This window comes from Dasypus novemcinctus, chromosome 10 (genome assembly GCF_030445035.2).
Source record: "Dasypus novemcinctus isolate mDasNov1 chromosome 10, mDasNov1.1.hap2, whole genome shotgun sequence".
NCBI classification, from domain to species: domain Eukaryota; kingdom Metazoa; phylum Chordata; class Mammalia; order Cingulata; family Dasypodidae; genus Dasypus; species Dasypus novemcinctus.
Window position 1 is genome coordinate 6,801,794 of NC_080682.1, and position 19,540 is coordinate 6,821,333.

The window sequence follows — 19,540 nt, forward strand, 5'->3', positions numbered from 1 at the left end:
TCTTCTCTACACCCACTCATGTTCGTGTCACAAATTACATCTTCATACACGGTGTGCCAAGTACCATGGATCCATCTGCACTCTCTGTGTACCTGCACCCTGGCCTCTGCAAGAAGCAAAAAGTGCAGCCACAAACCAAAAGTACAACAGCATCAGTACCTCTTTTACCCATGTAATCCATCACGTGATGGAATGTAATGCAGCTGTAAGAAGAAGAAATGAAGTCGTAAAGCATAACATGGATGAACCTGGAGGACATCATGTTGAACAAAGCAAGTCAGACATAAAAGGACAAACACTATATGACTCTGCTACTATGAACTAAGTAATTGTGTAATGTGGCATTAATAACTGGAATATGGGTCACCAGAAAATAACATCGAGGTTAGAGAATAGAAAGCTGAGGGTTAACTTGAGTAGAATTGGTAAAAAAGGATGTGTATTAATCTTTGGAAATGAATAGAAAGGAAGAAAGCCCAACATGATGTTTGTAACTAGCAGTACTATTATGTGGGTATGAAAATGTTTGAAAGGGAAATCTAAAGTCATGTATATTTCTAAAAGGAAAGCTAAAAAAGTTAACATGGAATTGTGTAGCATCATCAAACTGCACTGAAATATGAATATGGGTAAGATCACATACAAGACTATTCAAGATGTTAATAGCATACAAAATATTCTGTGAAAGAAACCAAAGTACTACATATTGTATGATTCCATGTTTATAAAATGTACATGTAAATCAATATATAAGGATGAAATTAGATCAGTGGTTATATAGGGCTTGGGAAGGACTACTATGGGGTGTGGAGTGAAAAACAAATTTTAATTCCTTCAACATTTTGAATACCCAAACAGAAATCTTACTCTTTAGAAACGATTGGGGAGTGGGTTGGAATTTCTACAGTTTACAAAGGACTGCGAAGACCCACACAAAGGCAGGTTCCCTGGTGTAGGAGCCGAGTTGGGCACCTGAGCTGTCTTCAGCCCCCTCCAGCCCTGATGCCTGGCCTCTGTTGGCTTTTGCATTTGGGGGTGTGTAGGGTATAGCTTCAACCTCCAGATAACCCAAGGTGTGCTGCTCGAGTGTAGTGATGGTGTTTGTGTTGAAGTAGAGAATTTGAGAGATGCTTTGCAGACCACCCCCTGTAGGGTTTTTATGATGCTGGGCTCTCGGTGAAACGAGGTCAGCAGTGACTGTGACCTTGACAGGTTTGCTGTAAGGATCAAATGAGCAACTTAAACAGGTTTGCCAACTAAACAGATATATTGGTATCTTGTCATTCTCTCTCTCTTTTTTTTTTTTAAAGTACGGGGTTCCGGAGATTGAACCCAGGATCTTGTATGTGGGAATCTGGTGCTTAACCACTGAGACACATCTGCTTCCCTGAGTTGGTTTTCTTTTTTGTTTTGCTTGTTTTTTAGGGGACACTGGGAATCAAACCTGGAATCTCACATGTGGGAAGCAGGCGCTCACTTGCTTGAGCCACATCAGCTCCCATCATTCTCTTTTGAGGGTGTAAGAAATACCTGTGCTATAGAGTTCTGTTCTAAAATGCATTAATGTGAGAGATCAATGCTATATCCGTATTTATACACACAAAATTGGAATTTAGTAATATGCTCATATTCCCCTACAGTATATTTCTTAACATGGGGTTAATTAGAAACACTGGGGTTAAGACCTGGGAATGGTCATTTGTAAAAGCTCTTTAGGGGACCCAGGTGCACCTTCTGGTTAAGAAGGACTCCTTTGCACTCCTTCCCCCAGCATATGGCAATTCTTAAACTACAATGTCACTTACGGGAAAAGAAACCAATTAATGTGAGTTGAGACTGGAGGATGGATTCGAAGGCAGAGTGGTTATAGGGTCTGCATTAGTTACTAGGATTGAAGAGAGAACATCTGAGCATCATAGGGATTTTGGCAAGAAGACAAATATTAAACAGAGTAGAAGGTTGAGTATAAAGTAAAAAATAGAAACTCTTGGACCAAAAAGCCATAGACTCTTGATCTAAAGCAGCAGTTCTTAAACTTAGTGGCCCCACAGACCTATTGAGCTGGGCACAAGGGCCTTTGGACCGTCAGCCTGCACTCGGCACTGGTGACTGCAAAACAGATTGGTTCTCAGCAGAGTGTGTGGTACTGTGACCTTTGGTAAGATGCCAAAGAGACTCAGGTATAAGTATAAGCTTGAAAAGCGGGTGTAGCTCAGTGGTTGAGTGCCTGCTTCCCATGTACGAGGTCCTGGTTCAATCCCCAGAGCCTCCTAAAAAAAAAAAAAGAACCGATTGACACTATTCTACTTGTAGAACCAGTGGCCTAAATGAAACTTGAATTTTAAATCTCGTTAGACCAGTATAATGTTTGTAAGCCTGGATCCTGCAAATGATAAGATCTGTGACTTTGGAGCCTCTGTTTCTTCATATTTAAAATGGGGATGATGATAATCATACTGACATCAAAGAGTTGTCCAGAGGCCGAATGAAACTGCTGACCTGGAAGCACTTACGGTGCCTGGCACACAGTGAGTGCCCAGGCAACCTTTGGCTATGGCTCTCTGTTCCAGGGTGCTGAGGCCACGGTGCTGGAGAGCGTTATGTTTGCCATCCTTGCAGAGAGGTCGCTTGGTCCAAAACTGTATGGAATCTTCCCCCAAGGCCGACTGGAGCAGTTCATTCCGGTAAGATTCGTTCATAATTGGTCTGTTGACATGTCCAGAAGATGGATTCTTGGACAAAATTTATTTTGCATTTACATCAGAACCTCTTATCTTTCCTGCGAAAACCTGTTCATTCAAAATTAAAAATATATGTGCAGTGTAACATTCCATTGTTCACTATGGCTGCTCACCCTGAAACTCTCCCCTTTTACCTTGTTCCTCTTGACCTCTGGGGCCCTCCAGGAGCACCCTGGGCCAACCCTGATGCCACCTACCACATCTCAGGCCTTAACCCTGCCGGGGCCATCACTGTGCTTTGCACCTGTCTTCTGCTGTCCTTCCTCTGTCTGTTTACACCTCCCCTCTAGTCAGACTCTCCCCTGCCCCCATGTGCCTCTCACATTCCTCTCATGTTTTCAGATCTAGCTCAAGTCCTCCTTCCAAGAAGGCACCATTATTTTCCTGTTCTTGTCACCCTGTGACTTTTTGCACCTGGCAGAGTGCCTTGTTTGACGGCTGCGCACCCCCCACCACGTGCCCTGCGCAGCCTGCTGGACCTCAGAGTCCTTGTGAAACATGTCGGGGGTGACTTGGGGCACAGCTTGATTGGTTGGTGATGCTGCTCCTGCTGGCCTGTTTTCTCACTCGCAGCCAGACTGGAAACCTGATGAAGGATCCCCTGCTAACAGAGCAGCCTCGAGCACCGGGCCTTGGCCTTTTTGTCTCCCACCTCATGTGGTGTCCCACACGAGAGATCTCGTGTGCGCAGGCCACCCCGTACAGTTGTGCAGCCGGCGAGCAGCACAAGGATACCTGGCTGAGGGGGCTCTGCTCACCAGGGCACGGCATGCCTCCATGGCCCTGAGACAGAGCTGTCTTGTGGTCTCTGGCCAGGAACAGCGCTGCCTCTCGGTCACACGTGGTACCCTGCATGTGCATTTATGTCAGATTTAACCATCGCTCACTCCCTATTACCTGTCTTTGTGTTTATTTATAATTTTCCCCATAAAGATAGTAACGCCTGTCTGGCATGAGAATCAAATGAGTTGATAATGTATTTGAAATGAATTTGCAAGTCTAAAACATAAAACACTTCATAGGGTTGCAAGTGGCAATATGGGTGAATCTTTTTTTTTTTTTTTTTTTTTTTTTAAAGATTTATTTATTTATTTAATTTCCCCCCCCCCTGGTTGTCTGTTCTTGGTGTCTATTTGCTGCGTCTTGTTTCTTTGTCCGCTTCTGTTGTCGTCAGCGGCACGGGAAGTGTGGGCGGCGCCATTCCTGGGCAGGCTGCTCTTTCATTTCACGCTGGGCGGCTCTCCCCACGGGCGCACTCCCTGCGCGTGGGGCTCCCCCACGCGGGGGACACCCCTGCGTGGCACGGCACTCCTTGCGCGCATCAGCACTGCACATGGCCAGCTCCACACGGGTCAAGGAGGCCCGGGGTTCGAACCGCGGACCTCCCATATGGTAGACGGACGCCCCAACCACTGGGCCAAAGTCCGTCTCCCCATGGGTGAATCTTAAAAACAAGATATTGAGTGATAAAACCAAATTGCAGAGGATTACAAATAGCATACCATTTTTATAAAGCCTAGTAACAGCAAAACAAAAAATGTTTAACAACGCGTGGTAAAAGTTAGGAATAGGGAGCCGATTGTAGCTCAGAGGTTGAGCGCCGGCTTCCCACATGCAAGGTCCTGGGTTCAGTCCCCAGCTCTGGTACCTCAAAGCAAAAACAAAAACAGAAACTTAGGAGTAGCACAGTTCAGAATAACGATAATGTCCTAGGCTGGGATGAGGGCGCAGAAGTTGTGGCATCTGTGGAACTGATATTATTCTAGTTCTTAATTTAAGTTCTGTGCTCTTTTGTGTATGTTGTGTACAACAGCTAAGTTTTAAAAAAAAAAAGCTAGAATGCTTAATTGAACCTTATGAAACTATGAATGTTCAACTGTTTTTGACCCACAAAAATGGCAGTTTCACTTGGTTCAACCTGAAGCGGTGTGTTATTTCTCGATTTACTCTTAACTACTGCAGTAGTGAAGTGGAGGTGACTTCCTTCACTACTGTGCGAGAAGAACTGCGGAGTCCATAGGGACTTGACGGTCTCCTTGTTGACCTCTGTCCTTTGAGAGCCTGGTCCATCAAACGGACAGTGTGCCAGGAGCACCACCATCAACATGCTGGAAACGGCTCCCCTGGACCTCATCATGCGCTTCTGCTGATGAGACCTCTCCCCAGCCCCTGTTCTGAGCACCACATCTCTGCAGTACGTCAGAGTAGAGTGTCGGAGCCAATGAAGGGTCTAGAAGCTGGGTCATATAATAAGCTGCTGAACACTTGAAATTTTTAGCCTAGAGTAGAGGGTAGCTTGTGTGGGTTTAGAGGGTGGAATCATAAATAACAGGAAATTAGTTTTTAGTTCAATATGATTTATTTTCATTTTCTTGAAATTTCTTTACTAGAGAAATTGTAGGCTTACATATAAATCATGCAGAAAATATGGAGTTCCCATATATCCCTCTTTGCACACACAGTTTTCCCCATTACTAACACTTTGCATTACTGTGGTACATTTGTTACAATTGATAAAACAATATTATTATACTATTAAATATAGTTCATAGTTTACATTAGGGTTTACTGTTGATGTTATACAGAAATATTTTTATTCTAGTAACATACTGCTGAAAATTTCTCCTTATAACCACACTCAAATATATAATTTAATGCTGTTAATTACATTTACAATTTTGTGCTACCGTCCTCATCATCCAATACCAAAACTTGTCCGTAACCCCAAGTAGAATTTCTATACCAATTACATATTCATTCCCTATTCCTTACACCTGCCCCAGCCCCTGGTAACCTGCGGTATGATTCAAGGCAGGACTTTGTTTCAGTTAGAAAGGGCTCAGCTGGAAGAGGCTGCCCAGCCATGGCAGTGCCCACTCCTGGTTTGTGGGGATGGTTCACAGTCTGTTGTGTACAGCATCAGTTCATAAGGAATTTTCAACATTGGATAGGATTTAGATGCCCTATGAAAGCTAGCTTCCAGTTCTTCAGATTGTGTTATTGCATACTTTTTAGGTTGCCTGGGTCATTGTAGTTTTCTAACTCCGGCTTTTATTCCAGAGCCGGCGATTAGACACTGAAGAATTAAGTTTGCCTGAAATTTCTGCAGAAATAGCTGAGAAAATGGCCACATTTCATGGTATGAAAATGCCATTCAATAAGGAACCAAAATGGCTTTTTGGGACAATGGAGAAGTAAGTGGTCAAATCACTTGGCTCTACCTTGGGTTTACTTTATATTCAGGCTGAGAGAAGTGCCAGAAATGACCTCTTACTGTGGCAGGCAAAGGTCTTGCTTTCATCCACTGATATGCAGGCTGTTAGTTGGTTTTGTCTGGTGAAAAAATCTTTCTTGGGTGTAAAAATAAATTCCTGAATCAAGAAAGAAGGCTGTGCGTGTGTGCGTGTGTGCGCGCTTGTGTGTAAATGCTCTGCAGTGGGCGGAAGGGCAGTCAGTCAACTTCTGGAATGCTGTGGAATGCTGGGAACCCCACACACGCTTCCCCCCCCTGCCATGAAGCTATGAGGGATGACCACTGTGACTTGACTGTTGGGGGTACTGAGTGTTGAACTGGAGCCCTGAGGAAAGCCAAGATGAACGCAATAGTGAGCCTTTGTCTCCCCCCCGCTTTTTCTCCCCAAAGATATCTAAATCAAGTGCTGAGAATTAAATTCACCGGGGAATCCAAAGTTAAACAACTACAAAAACTCCTCAGTTACGATTTGCCTTTGGAAATGGAAAACTTGAGGTGAGTATTTGCTTCTGATTTCTGACATAGTAAATACATTTGTCCAGAAATACTAAAATATTAAATATTCTTAGACTGACATTGTCATCAGGAAACATTTATTAAGCGTTGCCTCATGTCTGGTGGTTCCGCATTGCTCTTGCAGGATGTATTTAAACAGATGAATTTTGTCATCTGCAATTACAATGTTAAAGAAATGCCATCACTTTTCCTCTAGTCAGTATGCGAGGTTTCCTAGAGGTAAACTTCCAGGATGATTTTCAGTCAGAGGAACGGCTTGGTGACAAGGGCAGTCAAGTATCTAGAGCAGATTTTTTCCTGAGAAAAACATGGAGGCCGGCTGGGGTGTGCAAGCAGGGCAGCGAGCAGGCTGAGCTTGGGCGGGGTGAGGGAGTCGCTTACAGACCTTGGTGCTGGTCTCCTCGGGGCAGATTGTGTGTGTGCGAGGGTAGGTGCAGGGTCCTGGGTACACCTGTGGCGCGTGCTTGCACCTTTAGTTTCTCAGACAGAAGTAAGGGTGCTGCACTGCGCATCATGCTGGGCATTGAGGAAGTGGTGACCAAGGCATTCCCCAAGGACCTTATATTTTGTTAGGCGAAACAAAACCAACAAGTAGTGTCACGTTGTGATGAGTGAGGTGAAGGAAACCAGAGGCTGAAACGGAGGCCAGCAGAGAGGGGCCTGCTTTGGATGAGGTGGTCAGGACAAGGGCTCTCCGAGGAGGGGCCGGGCCAGCTGAGAGCTGTAGGCTGAGGAGGGAGGAGGTGTGCTGAGCAGGGAACAGCTTGTGCAGAGGTCCTGTGGCGGGAAAGCCTGTGTGCTCAGGGGTCTGTACATCTTTCTGCTTTGAGCTGCATAGAACTGTTGCACATAACGGCACGGTTCAGAATTTATGCAGAAAGTGTCATGCAGGGCCCTTGTGGGTTTTGGTCTGGAAGAGTCCCATGGCACTCTGCTCAGCATGACTCTTTGCATGTTCATTGAAAGTTTGATATATAATAGTGAAACCTTCCTTTCCAGAGCGCTGCTTGAATCCACACCATCTCCAGTTGTATTTTGTCATAATGACTGTCAAGAAGGTAAGAATTGCTAGATAATTCTAAAAACAAACTGGCCTGTGCCCCCATTTAAAAGGTTTCCTTTAGTGTTTATGATGTCAGATACCCATCAAGAGGGGATTAGGCTAATTAAATTATGGGATTGCCATAAAATGAAGTCCACTAAATTGTTAAAAAGAGTAAAGGTTTTCTACATACCAACAGAAAAATCTTCAGGTTACAATAAGGAAACCAAAAAAGCAAGTTTCAGAAAGACACGTAGGGTGTTATCCCATTTCTATAAAAAATATATTCATAGGAAAAATCTGAAGGAATATATTCGCAAATGGGGCTGAGATAAGGAACACAGTTGAACTTTCTAGTCACATGATTTTCCATGTTCAAATCTTTATGGTGAACATAGGACTTCTAAATCTGAAAGACGCTAAGAAATCATCTCCCACCCCCTGCCACCCCTTGCAGCTTACCAGGGCGGCTCCTCTTTGTTGTTTTCCTTGCCCACCCCCGCTCACAGCTGAGGTACACCCTCAGACCCTTCTTTGCCAGGCTTACCATTTTGAGACTAGTCCCTGTGAAGAGCAACCATGAAAAAGTCCACACTAATGCAAAATGTTAATAATAGGGCAGGTCTTTATGAACTCTATTTTCTGCATGATTTTTCTGTAAATATACAACTTCTCTAATGAAAAAAGATTCTTGGCAGTTTAAAAAAAAAAAAGGTTATTAGTTGGAGCCAGAACACCTTTTTCTAATTATCTGATCATCACTGGCTGACTTGAAGGCAAAATTCTCCAGTGAGTCTGGTATAGAAATTTCCGCCATAGTTGCATGTGTTACCCATGCCAGTAGGGAGTAAAAAATTGAACAGGCATCACCTGAGAGAGGTTTGGAAAGAGTTCTGTTGGCCCAAGTGTTGGAAAAGTGTAGAAAGGCCAGAGGAGATATGAGTTGTACATTTATTTTGTTCTGTGTCTTTGGGCACCTGACTCCAGTTCTTTTAGTTGCTACTGGGAAATAAGTATGAAAAGCCTAGAAACCATACCTCCCACCAGCAAACCTGAGAGAGGGAGAGTGGCCAGAAAACTAGCAAGGGCTGGCTCACCAGTGTTAGCAGGCAGCCAGCCCCTCTCTCTGCCTCCTCTGGGATGTTTCTGTTAGCCTGCTTACTTCAGGCACGGAGACAGGCGCAAGTGACGTGTAGCACGATGAGGTGGCCCACACGCAGTGCTGATGCGCACAAGGAGTGCTCTGCCACGCAGGGGTGTCCCCTACGTAGGGCATGAAAAAAGCGCAGCCTGCCCAGGAATGGTGCCGCACAAACAGAGAGCTGACGCAGCAAGATGACACAACAAAAAGAGACACAGATCCCTGGTGCCGCTGACAAGAATACAAGCGGACACAGAAGAACACACAGCGAGTGAACACACAAAGCAGACAACGGTTGGTGGGGGGAGAGAAATAAAAAATCTTTAAAAAAAAGTTAAATCACACAAAGTAAAAGTTGTATGATACATACCTTTTTGCAGGTAATATCTTATTGCTGGAAGGCAGAGAGAATTCTGAAAAACAAAAACTGATGCTCATTGACTTTGAATACAGCAGTTATAATTACAGGTAATGTGTTAAAGTAAAATGCTGTTTTAATATTGTTTATTTTGATTATTTTCTTGTTTTAATTATGAAACAATCACAGGAGAAAGTGGGTGAAGACACCCTTCTGAGTTGAGATTCTCACCTGGCAGCTGAAGTGATTTGTCCTTGGGGCCCCTGATGTGCGTAGGGAGGACGGCACAGCCCTCCTTGTCCTGTGTGCACGGGACTCGTGGTGCGAGTAACTGAAACAGAATCTGATACTTCCTCTTGACTTCAGAGACCATTTCCCTGTCATCTAAGTGCTGATGGCAGGAGTTGGCTCTTAAGCCAACAATTACGTCTTGCATGGCAGGTTCCTGTGGTGCTTTCATAGCTTCCATCAGACGTGCTGCTGATAATCACCTCACTGGCTCTCCTTGTCATTCAAGCAGCCAGACTCTTGCCAGCTCCGGAAGTCAGCTCATGACTCTGTGACTCCACCTTGTTTTTCCCTTTTCGGTAAGCAGATTGCCCCCTGGCATTGTAGTTTGCCTCATTCTCTGTTCCTCTTATTTCAGGGGCTTCGACATTGGGAATCATTTCTGTGAATGGATGTATGACTATAATTATGAAAAGTACCCTTTTTTCAGAGCAAACATCCTGAAGTATCCCTCCAGGAAACAGCAGGTGAGCTTTTAGTTTTTATATATTTGATAGGTGAATTACATAAGTCAGTTTCATGCAGTTAGAATCATACCTTAACTTTAAAGATGCCCCTTTTTAATGTGGGCATTAAAACATCTTTTGTTTTAAATGTTATTTTTTTCTGTTAAATGTAGAAGCAGATTTGATCATTTGAGCCCAGCTTTTTACAACACCAGCGATTCTTGTATTTCCAGTCAGAGAGGAGCAGAGCCTCCTTTATAGTTCCTTGAGTTTTTTGTTTGTTTTTTCCTCAAAAAGCCCAGGCTCTGTTCTGCTTTCTGGCCTTCTTTTGGGATCTCTGGCTTTCTCTGTTTACCTTCATGCTGTGCAGAGAGAAGTCGTAGTCGGGCACTGAGCTGTCATGCCTGGAGGAAACCCCAGTGACGGTGCCCTTGTGCTGTGGGCAGACTCGGCCCTTGTGGGAGCTCTGTCACGGGACACCCCTCATGCTGCCCTCGGCAGGGCTGGGCACGTGCATCGAGCCTGGCTCTCTGGGCCAGTGCCACTTGCCTGTGGGAGTCCCCCTACTATGTTATAGCCCTGCATCCTGGAACCCTGCCCTGAAGACCAGAAGCCTTTTTCACAGAGGTCAAGGATGGGCAGGGTACATGTAGTGCTACTGTAATTCCCTCAGCAGATGGTGCTTCTCTCGCCCAGCCCCTCAGGGCCCGGCCAGGAGTCTCCACTAAGGAGCCCCTTCTAGGAGCAACTGCTCGAGTGAAGCATTGCCATGGGGAGGTCAGAAGCTGTGTTTGCTTTCTTCTGACACATTTTCAGGCTGACTCTGACCTTGAGTGTATCCAAAGCAAAGCAGCCACTATGGTTCTGGGCCTCAGGGTCATAGGAGAGGAAAGCGTGGGAGACAGCAGGGCTGTGGAACCTGGGGAGGAGCAAGACAAGAGCAGACTTCCAGGATTTGAATTACTGTCGTGCTGAAGAGAAATTAGACTTGGATGAAAGCTGGGTGGTTGTAGAGGGCTGAGAAGTCTCTACCCAGTAAGGGGAGATTGTCAGTAAGAAGAACGATTTTATTTTGATGAGAGGCAGAGCTGTGTAACCGCTAAAGTGGTACAACAGTGTAAATTTAAAGGGGTCCCCTACTATTTCTGTTTTTTGAGAGGTTTTTAAAGTCATACATAGGTGTTGATCTTTTTTTTTTTTTTTAGTTTTTTTTAATTTTATTTTTTTTAGTTAGGCCAGTAAGATTTATGCGGGCTCCCTTAGGCAGAGAGCCATACGTAGATGTTGATCTTCATCACAGAACCTTTCTTCAGCTCTTGAAGTCATCTCACGTTTTTCTTTTTCAGTCCATTACTGAGTTGCATCTAAATGTTCAACCATCCTTGAATTCTTGAGATAAGCTCTTTTTGAATAAGTTGTATTTTAAGATATACCTTTTGTTATTAATTAGGAGTTTTTGTTTTTTTTTTTAAAGATTTATTTATTTATTTAATTTCCCCCCCTTCCCTGGTTGTCTGTTCTTGGTGTCTATTTGCTGCGTCTTGTTTCTTTGTCCGCTTCTGTTGTCGTCAGCGGCACGGGAAGTGTGGGCGGCGCCATTCCTGGGCAGGCTGCTCTTTCTTTTCACGCTGGGCGGCTCTCCTCACTCCTTGCGCGTGGGGCTCCCCTACGCAGGGAACACCCTTGCGTGGCACGGCACTCCTTGCGCGCATCAGCACTGCGCATGGCCAGCTCCACACAGGTCAAGGAGGCCCGGGGTTTGAACCGCGGACCTCCCATATGGTAGACGGACGCCCTAACCACTGGGCCAAAGTCCGTTTCCCTTAATTAGGAGTTCTACATCTCTTTTATGTTCATATGTGAAATGGGCTTATGATGTCCATTTTTATATTATTCATATTTGCTTTTGGAATAAAAATTATACTAATCTCTTAAAATTTGGGCACTTTGTCCTTTTTTTATTTCTTGAAACAAATTTATATAAGATGATTATCTGTTCTCTGAAAGTTCGGTAGACCTTGCCTATAAAACAAGGTCTGGGCCTAAAGCATTCTGAAGTCATTGAGCTACTCAAATTTTCTATCTCTTCATTTGCCAATTTGGGCATTTAGTGTTTCCCTGAAATCAGCCTCTGTAGTGTGTGTGCAGAGCTTGGGCCCTGAAAGAATCAGCGTGGGTTTGGACCCCAGTCTACTGCTAGCTGTGTAAACCTACTGGGCATGTCTGTGCTTCACTTTCCCTCTCTGCAACATTTATGTTGTTTTCTTGAGAATTAGTTAGCATACAAAAAGCCAATGCTCAACAAATTCCAAACATAATGCTGGTAACATAGGACTTAATAAGTATTAGCAGTCATTGCTTCTATGCCAAGTTTTCTTGAGAATACAAGGCCCCTTCCAGGACCTCCTGCCCTGGGACACTGCTTGAACTTGAAGGATGCTTCTGGTGGTGCAGGGGGTGCAGCTGGAAAGATGGAAGAGGGGATATAGGGAAAGGAGGAAAGGAAGAGGTGTTGGCATTCCAACTAGGTGACTAGGGCTGGGAAACGAACTTGGGAACTCCCATGGGGAAGGCAGGCACTCAACCACTTGAGGCACATCCACTTCTGTGTTTATTCACAAATGAAAGCAATCTGTGTTTACTGTGTTAATGTCTGTGGATGCAATATGTAATATTCAAGAATGGGAAATCTACATACCAATTCATATGTAGACTGAACGTGGAACCTGGTAAAACCATAGATAAATCATCTATACTCCAAACCAGAATTAAACTTCGCAAATAAATATATTAGCTTAAAATCAATGAATGTGTAAATGATTATTACACCTTAGTGCTTTGTCCAGTCCAGCTCCCGCTCCGAGGGCACATCTGCCAGTAGACATCAGAGTACTCAAGGTTCTCCTAGGAAGTGAGGAGAGGGCTTTGGGCGTGGTAGCCCCGAGTGGAGCACAGCTAGTCTGGAAAGAGGGCTGATGCTTGCTTTGAGAGCAGACAGTGAAGTGAGTGTGGACTTGTTAAAAAAATGGTTCTACCGAAATTACTCCCTCTACAGAATTTGTAGCTAGTTTCCTATAACTCTGTCAACCATGCTGCAGCAAGTCCATTAGAATTTCTGACTGTAAATTGACTGTAATGGAGAGCAGAGGTGGTAATTACTGCTATGCAAGGGGAGCTTCCAAAATTCCTGCCCCAGAGGATTGCAGTGATCGCCTCCTCCAGCCTTTCCCTACTTTCGCTGAGATGATGTGAAGTCCCAGTGGATGCACCTGCTTCCTGACGGCTCTTGATGCCGTCTGCCCTTAACCACCACTGAGCCTAACGCAATTACTGGTTTTGTTTTTTTTTAAGCTCCATTTTATTTCCAGTTACTTGGCTACATTCCAAAATGGATTTGAAAACCTCAGTCATGAAGAAAAGTCCGTCATAGAAGAAGAGTTGTTGCTTGAAGTGAATAGGTAATTCTTTTCTGTTTTTGACATGTGAAGACAGTTGAGGCCGAGGTTGTTCAGCTCTTTCTGATCTAGCTTATAACAGTTTACAGGGAGTTTGTGTCATGAAGGTTATGCTGCTGAGATCAAGTTCCAAAGTATAATCTATAGATAAGGGCTCAGGCATGTAAGGCGGCTGCCCCAGGGCCTGCACACGCCCCCGAGGCCTTTGGTGCTCCTCCGGGGCAGGGTACCAGTTGCCGAGCTGTGATTCCTGAGTTCCTCCTAGGAAATGATTAAAAAGGGTGTGCACTCCAGTTAGTCCCACTTAACACAGACTCTCTTTTCCTGGTATCCAGAGGTGCCAGCCCCCTCTCACTGAGCTGCTCCCTAGGGCCCACCCTTCAGCACAGACCTTCCTTTTCTGTTTTTGGAATGGTGGTGCTAGAAAAATGGAGCTGGAAGAGAGCCAGATGGAAAGAGTAGCACCCAGGGACTGTTGACGGGCCAGCAGCCTGAAGTCCCAGCAACAGCAAGAGAAAGTGAGAGGAGGGTCTGTGGGGACCCTGGAGCAGGCATGCCTAATCGGAGCCTCGTCTTCTTAGGATGAGTGCCAAAGGCATGGCTTCCAGGAGAACCTGGGCTCATGGTGCCCGAGGCGTCGGCGCAGCCTAGGAAGTGGCCTGGCTTACGCCCTTTGGGTCCTCTCTGCTTCACTTATGTGTGAGGGGACCTGGGGGTGGCATGAGGCTGGGCCCCCAGGCGGTGTCTCTCGCTCTGGCCTGCCTCCTCTCCCCCCCCCCGCCCCGCCCCCTTAGGGAAGGTTGCGGGCTCTTCAGAGGCTGCTGTCCCCGTTCCTGCTGGCTCCTTCCTGTGTGGCGAGGGTTGCTGCTGCTGCCTGCACTCTGGCAGAGGCCATCTCTACCTCAGCACGCAGCCCAGGGCTTCTCCAGCACGGCCTTGGTCCTTCCTCTCAGCCCTGTGTGTGTGATGGTGTGTCCCACAGACAGAAAGCTATCTGCACCTCTCACTGGCTGGCGGGGTGGGGCGGTAGTGCTCCTGCATTCTTAGTTGCCGCAGAGTCCCATTGCATTCACCAGGGGAGCCTGATTTTGCATCTAAATGAGTTAAAATGTCCATCTAGCCCAAAATTACCTCATCAGTCCCTGAGCGTGTGCGTATGTCTCATGTGCGTTTCTTGGTTTTGTAATTACAGGTTTGCCCTTGCATCCCATTTCTTCTGGGGACTTTGGTCCATTGTACAGGCCAAGATTTCCTCTATCGAGTTTGGATACATGGTATGTTTGGGGAGTAGTTTTTCCCTTCTTACTTCCAGGAAAAAATGCTACAGTGCATGTAAATGCTTGGCAGTGAATAGCTTCCTTCCAGAGGCTTCCTTGTTACCCCCAAGCGCCTGGCCATGGTGGGCTGATGGCGCCAGGCCCCAGAACCATCCCTGGGAAGCCAAGGGGGGGAAGCCGCCTGATGTTGAGCAGTGCCTCCTGCTCCCGTGCTCCCTTAGAGGTGGCCTCACCCCCAGAGTCAGCAGGACCTTCCTTCCCTGCCTGCTTCTGGAAGTGTTATTTCTCTGGTTCTGGAGGGACCCAGCCCCTGGCTGCAGTCCCTTCTGGTGCAAGGGACAATGCATGGAGGAGTGCAGGTGGCCCCTATCCCACTTCAAAGGGCCCTACTCACCTATTACCACTCCCGTCCCCAACCTCTAATTAGACTTCCTGTTGGCTGCAGGCAAGTTTGTAATCAAGCTAAGCTATAATTTTATCCTGATTTTCAGAACGTTCCTGTACATCGAAACTCTACCCTCTGTCATTCCATAATTAGTGTTGATGGGGGGAAGGGGCACAAAATTCTATAGTCTAATCTCCCTTTCTTTGGGACAGGTGAGAGGTAATACCTAGTTAGTTCCTTTATCCTCCTCAACCCTACAATAGCATAATTTCTACTTCTAAGCAGAAAAAATGCTATTAGGCAAAGAAAAGGGGAAATGTGGGATTTTTTAAACCAGATTTGGAGAAAAGGTCAAATGATACTGTAATACAAAGTAGACTTCAGAACAAAGAATACTGCCAGAGACAAAGAAGGATGTTTCCTAGTAGTAAAGGGGGTCGTTCATCAAGAGGACATAAAAAGTCCTGAGTATAAAAGATACGAAGTAAAAACTGACGACACTAAAAGGAGAGATGGACAAACCATCATTATAGTAGATTTCCATACCCTGTGTGGATGTCTGTAACAGCACTGACAAGTAGACACAATAATAGAAGACCTGAGCAGCGCGGCCAGCCAGCTTGACCTAAGGACCACTTATGGATACTCCACGCAGCAACTCAGCTCTTCTCATCCAGGCAGACCACATGCAGGCCATAGAGCAGGTCTCAGACTTGCAAGGATGGAACGATACAGACTGTGTCCTTCACCCATAATGGAATTTAATTGGACTCAACAACAGAGGTATTTAGAAAATCCCCAATTATTTGGAAATTAAACTCTACACTTATAAATAAACCCTGGCTCAAGGAAGAAATTAAAAGGAAAATAGAGAATATTTTAAACTGAATTATAATGAAAACACAGCATATCAGAACTTGTGGGGTTGTAGCTAGTTTCATGTGTAAAAAGAAATACTTAGCTTTAAATGTTTATATTAGATAAGAAAGTTCTCAAGCCAGTGATCTTTAAGCCCAAAGTAAATAGAAGGATTGAAATCATAAAGGTAAGAGTAAAAATCATTTAAATAGCAGGTGGACAAATAACAGAGAAGACTAGTAAAACCAAAAGTTGGTTCTTTGAAAAGAATCGATAAAATTTATAAATTTCTGGCTATATTAAGGGGAAAAAAAGACAAATTACAACACCAGAAATCAAAGGAAATCGTAACAGATCCTATTTACCTTAAAAGAATAAGAGACTTATGAACTGATAGAAGCCAGACGAGAGAGAACAGTGTGTGATCCTTCTGATGTAAAATTCCAGAGAGCGGAGTTCAGTCTCTAGTGATAGCAGCCAGATTGGTGGGTGGGAAAGGGAGTAGACCACAGAGAGGCCTGGGGAGCTTGATGGTACCAGGGCCGGGGCCTGAGCACGGGATCTCGTGTGTGGGAAGCCAGGGCTCAACCACTGAGCCACGACAGTTCCCCTGAGTTGGTTGGTTTTTGATTGCTTGCTTTTTTCTGTTTTTGTGTGTGTGTGTGTTTGGTTTTTTTTTTTTTTTTTAGATTTATCTATCTCCCTACCCTCTGTTGTTCTGTGCTCAGTCTCTGCTCTCTGTGTCCATTCGCTAGGTGTTCTTCTGCATCTGCCTGTGTTCTCATTAGGCGGCTCCGGGAACCAATCCTGGGACCTTCTGGAGTGGGAGAGAGGGCCTCAATTGCTTGCGCCACTTCACCTCCCTGGTCTGCTGCATCTCTTATTGTCTCCTGTGTGTCTCTTTTTTGTGTCATCTTGCCTAACCGTGCAGGCCTGCATTCCTGTGTGGGCCAGCTTGCCTTCACCAGGAGGCCCTGAGAATTGAACCCTGGACCTCATATATGGTAGATGGGAACCCAGTTGCTTGAGCCACATCTGCTTCCCTGTTGGCTTGCTGGTTTTTTTTTTTCTTTTTCTTAGGAGGCACTGGGAACCAGACCCAGGACCTCCCACGTGGAAACGCTTAACCTCTTGAGCCACATCTGCTCTTGGCAATACTTTTTATCTTGGTATCTTGGTATCGGTGGTAAACCACCGATTTGCCAAAATTTTGCATTTGCCAAAATTTCAAACTGTACATTTAAAATAGTTTAGTCTTTTTTTTTTTTTTTTTTTTTTTTTTTAATTTTAGGAGGTACCAGGGATTGAACCCGGGTCCTCATACATGGGAATCAGGCATTCAACCACCGAGCTACAGCTGCTCCCCTAAAGTCAAGGTTAATCTTTATGGTATATAAATTACACCTCAAAGTTAATGTTTTAAAAGTGACATTTTCCTACATGTAGAATTGCAAACCTGAAGAATTTATACTTGGAATAGGTTCTTAAGAGATTGTGTTGTCCAGCTGATGGACAGGTTGAGGAAAGACATCCAGAAAATGATAGTGGCTTGATGGCTATACCAGAAAGAGAAGTGCCCGTTTCATATGTACTGCCCCAGGTGACCCCAGAAGCAGGTCGTGCATCCCTGCCCTTGGTTCCACGAGTGCTCACATCGCAGCAGGGGTTTTTTTTTTGGCTGTGGAAGAGGCTTTATTATGAGGTCCGGCAGTACTGACAGCGTTCGGGCAAGCATTGGAGGAAGTCCTGGCTGAGCTGGCAGGACTGGGAGCCCAGAGAGCAGTGAGCACAGCTAACAATACGTCGAGTAAAGGGGTGAAGGTGCACTGTGTGGACGGTGTGTGCAGAGGTTGTCTTCAGAGTGGTCTGGACCCTGCAGCCTGGGCGGGTGCCCTGCCCCGCCCCTCCCAGCCTGGGGGCATGGGTGGGCAGGTTTGGGCTGGCAGGAGCCCTTTGGGTGAGGCTTCCTTTTTGTCTGGCTTCCCCTAGGACTATGCCCAAGCCAGGTTTGAGGCCTATTTTGACCAGAAGAGGAAGCTCGGCGTGTGACTGGGAGGCCTCCGTGCGTCGTCACTGGACTGCGTGGGAGGCGGCGGAGCGGCCCCTCTGCGCTCTGGCTCCTGTACCTGCGGCAAGAAGGCTGGGCTGTCTCGCTACAGAACACAGATGTGTATGATAGTACAGACTGTATTAAAATTGAGTAACATTTCTTTCATATCTTGTTTACGATTTCACTAGGACTCTTTGAACTGAGATTGGGAAGCAGGAATATAGTTCAATAGTGCAATATCTCAAAATCCTTTTATCTGAAGAAGGCATTTTATATTGGAGGCATAAAGCTTTCTGTCAAATTTGGTGAACAGCAAAACAGTGTTACTGCGGGTACTTTTTTGGGGGTTGATGTTGGTTTTTTAGAGGTTTAGTTAATGGGCTGGGAACATTGTGACCAAGCTCTCTGTAGGTGACAATGTGTTGCAGACACTACTCACTCCTCGAGGGACAGAGGGTGAGCAGAGACATACTGTGAAGTTGCTCGAAGGCCTTAACCTGAGGCGTGGCGGTCCTGCCGCGGCCTGCCCGGCCAGCCTTTGCGGGAAGCTGCTCTTCTGCCCTCTTGGTCCAGGCGGCTGATGTGGGAGGCAGATCGCGCCGGCCGTGGGCAGGTGCCCCTGCACCTGCTGAACTTGTTTTTGTCACACAGGATTTTTCCTTTAACTGGATGTAACCTTTGCCGTGCCCTCCTCTTAACTGAATGTGCTTTATTAGCTCCCACTTCAGGGCAGACAGTGATGCCGTGGGCACGGAGGGCCAGGCTGGGTGGGGGCCGTGCGGGCACACCCACTTCTGCTCAGCCTGGAGCCTGGGATCCTGTGGCCTGGACTGGCTCCCCAAGGGGGCGGCTTTGCCCCATCGCTCCTCGGCCTGAGGCTTGGTGGGGACGGGGTCACGGCAGCCCTGGGCCCTGGCTCTCCGTCCTTCATGGCCTCACTTCTCCCTGACGTGCCCCAGATATGGTTGGAAGCGGCAGCCTGTATGTGAAATGTGGAGACGTGGATAGGATGTAGCTGTGAAATCCATATATATTCAGTGCCCTTTGGGGATAAATTCTTAGATTTTTTTTTTTTTACTCTGAACTTTTATTTGAATTGTTTTGTGTGTGTGCATACATTTCTGCTACCACAGAGACTGTACTGTATAAAGAATAAAAAAAATTAACCCAGCCTCAAGCTGTCACCTTTGAATGTGTCCTGAACGTCAGGAAGGGTTCTGCGTTGCCGCCAGGGGTGTGACCAGACTGCTCACGCGTCCTGGGGCCAGCCCTGGCCAGTCGCTGGAGCAGGTGACCCCCCGCCCCCCACTACCCAACGCCCTCCATGCCAGCCCCTGTCCCGTCTGCTCCCACGGTGTCCACCCTCCAGCCAGGCTGCCAGGCCTCCAGCCCCCTCCTAGGCCCTGCCCAGCGCTGCCCCATGTGGGAGGCGTCCACTGCTGACCAAAGCCTTGTGAGCCCCTGCGGTGGGCTCTGCTCCCAGTGGGGCCGTCAGCAGCGTGCCTGCGGGGCCTCCCAGCCGAGTCTGCCGGGCGCGTGGAATCGCCTGAGCCACCGCGGGCACCGGACCTGAGGGACAGGCTTCCCTGACAGCTGGGGACCAGGGGGTCGAGCCTCGAGGAGCAGCCCTTGTTCTCGGGCCTTTGGCTGGAAGAGCCACCTTTCAGCGCCTTGGCTAGCGAGTGTGAGGCCTTCCAATGGGGCCTGCGCCCCAGGGAACTGCAGGATGC

General features: G+C 46.5%; 1 protein-coding gene across 3 annotated transcripts in view; it reads left to right on the forward strand.

The window, feature by feature from the left end:
- Positions 1-18,981, forward strand: part of CHKA (choline kinase alpha) — a 67,050-nt gene extending 48,069 nt beyond the window's left edge. For 2 of the 3 annotated variants that reach the window (XM_058305083.2, XM_058305084.2), the window contains 9 exons: positions 2,571-2,684; positions 5,802-5,935; positions 6,385-6,489; positions 7,510-7,568; positions 9,074-9,161; positions 9,698-9,806; positions 13,137-13,243; positions 14,433-14,514; positions 17,750-18,981. In XM_058305083.2, coding sequence (XP_058161066.1) covers positions 2,571-2,684; positions 5,802-5,935; positions 6,385-6,489; positions 7,510-7,568; positions 9,074-9,161; positions 9,698-9,806; positions 13,137-13,243; positions 14,433-14,514; positions 17,750-17,809 — 858 coding nt within the window. In that variant the 3' untranslated portion in view covers positions 17,810-18,981. Of the gene's footprint in view, positions 1-2,570; positions 2,685-5,801; positions 5,936-6,384; positions 6,490-7,509; positions 7,569-9,073; positions 9,162-9,697; positions 9,807-13,136; positions 13,244-14,432; positions 14,515-15,470; positions 15,686-17,749 lie in introns of all 3 variants that reach the window. The other variant, XR_011649852.1, reaches the window with a different exon arrangement.
- The last annotated feature ends 559 nt before the right edge of the window (positions 18,982-19,540 follow it).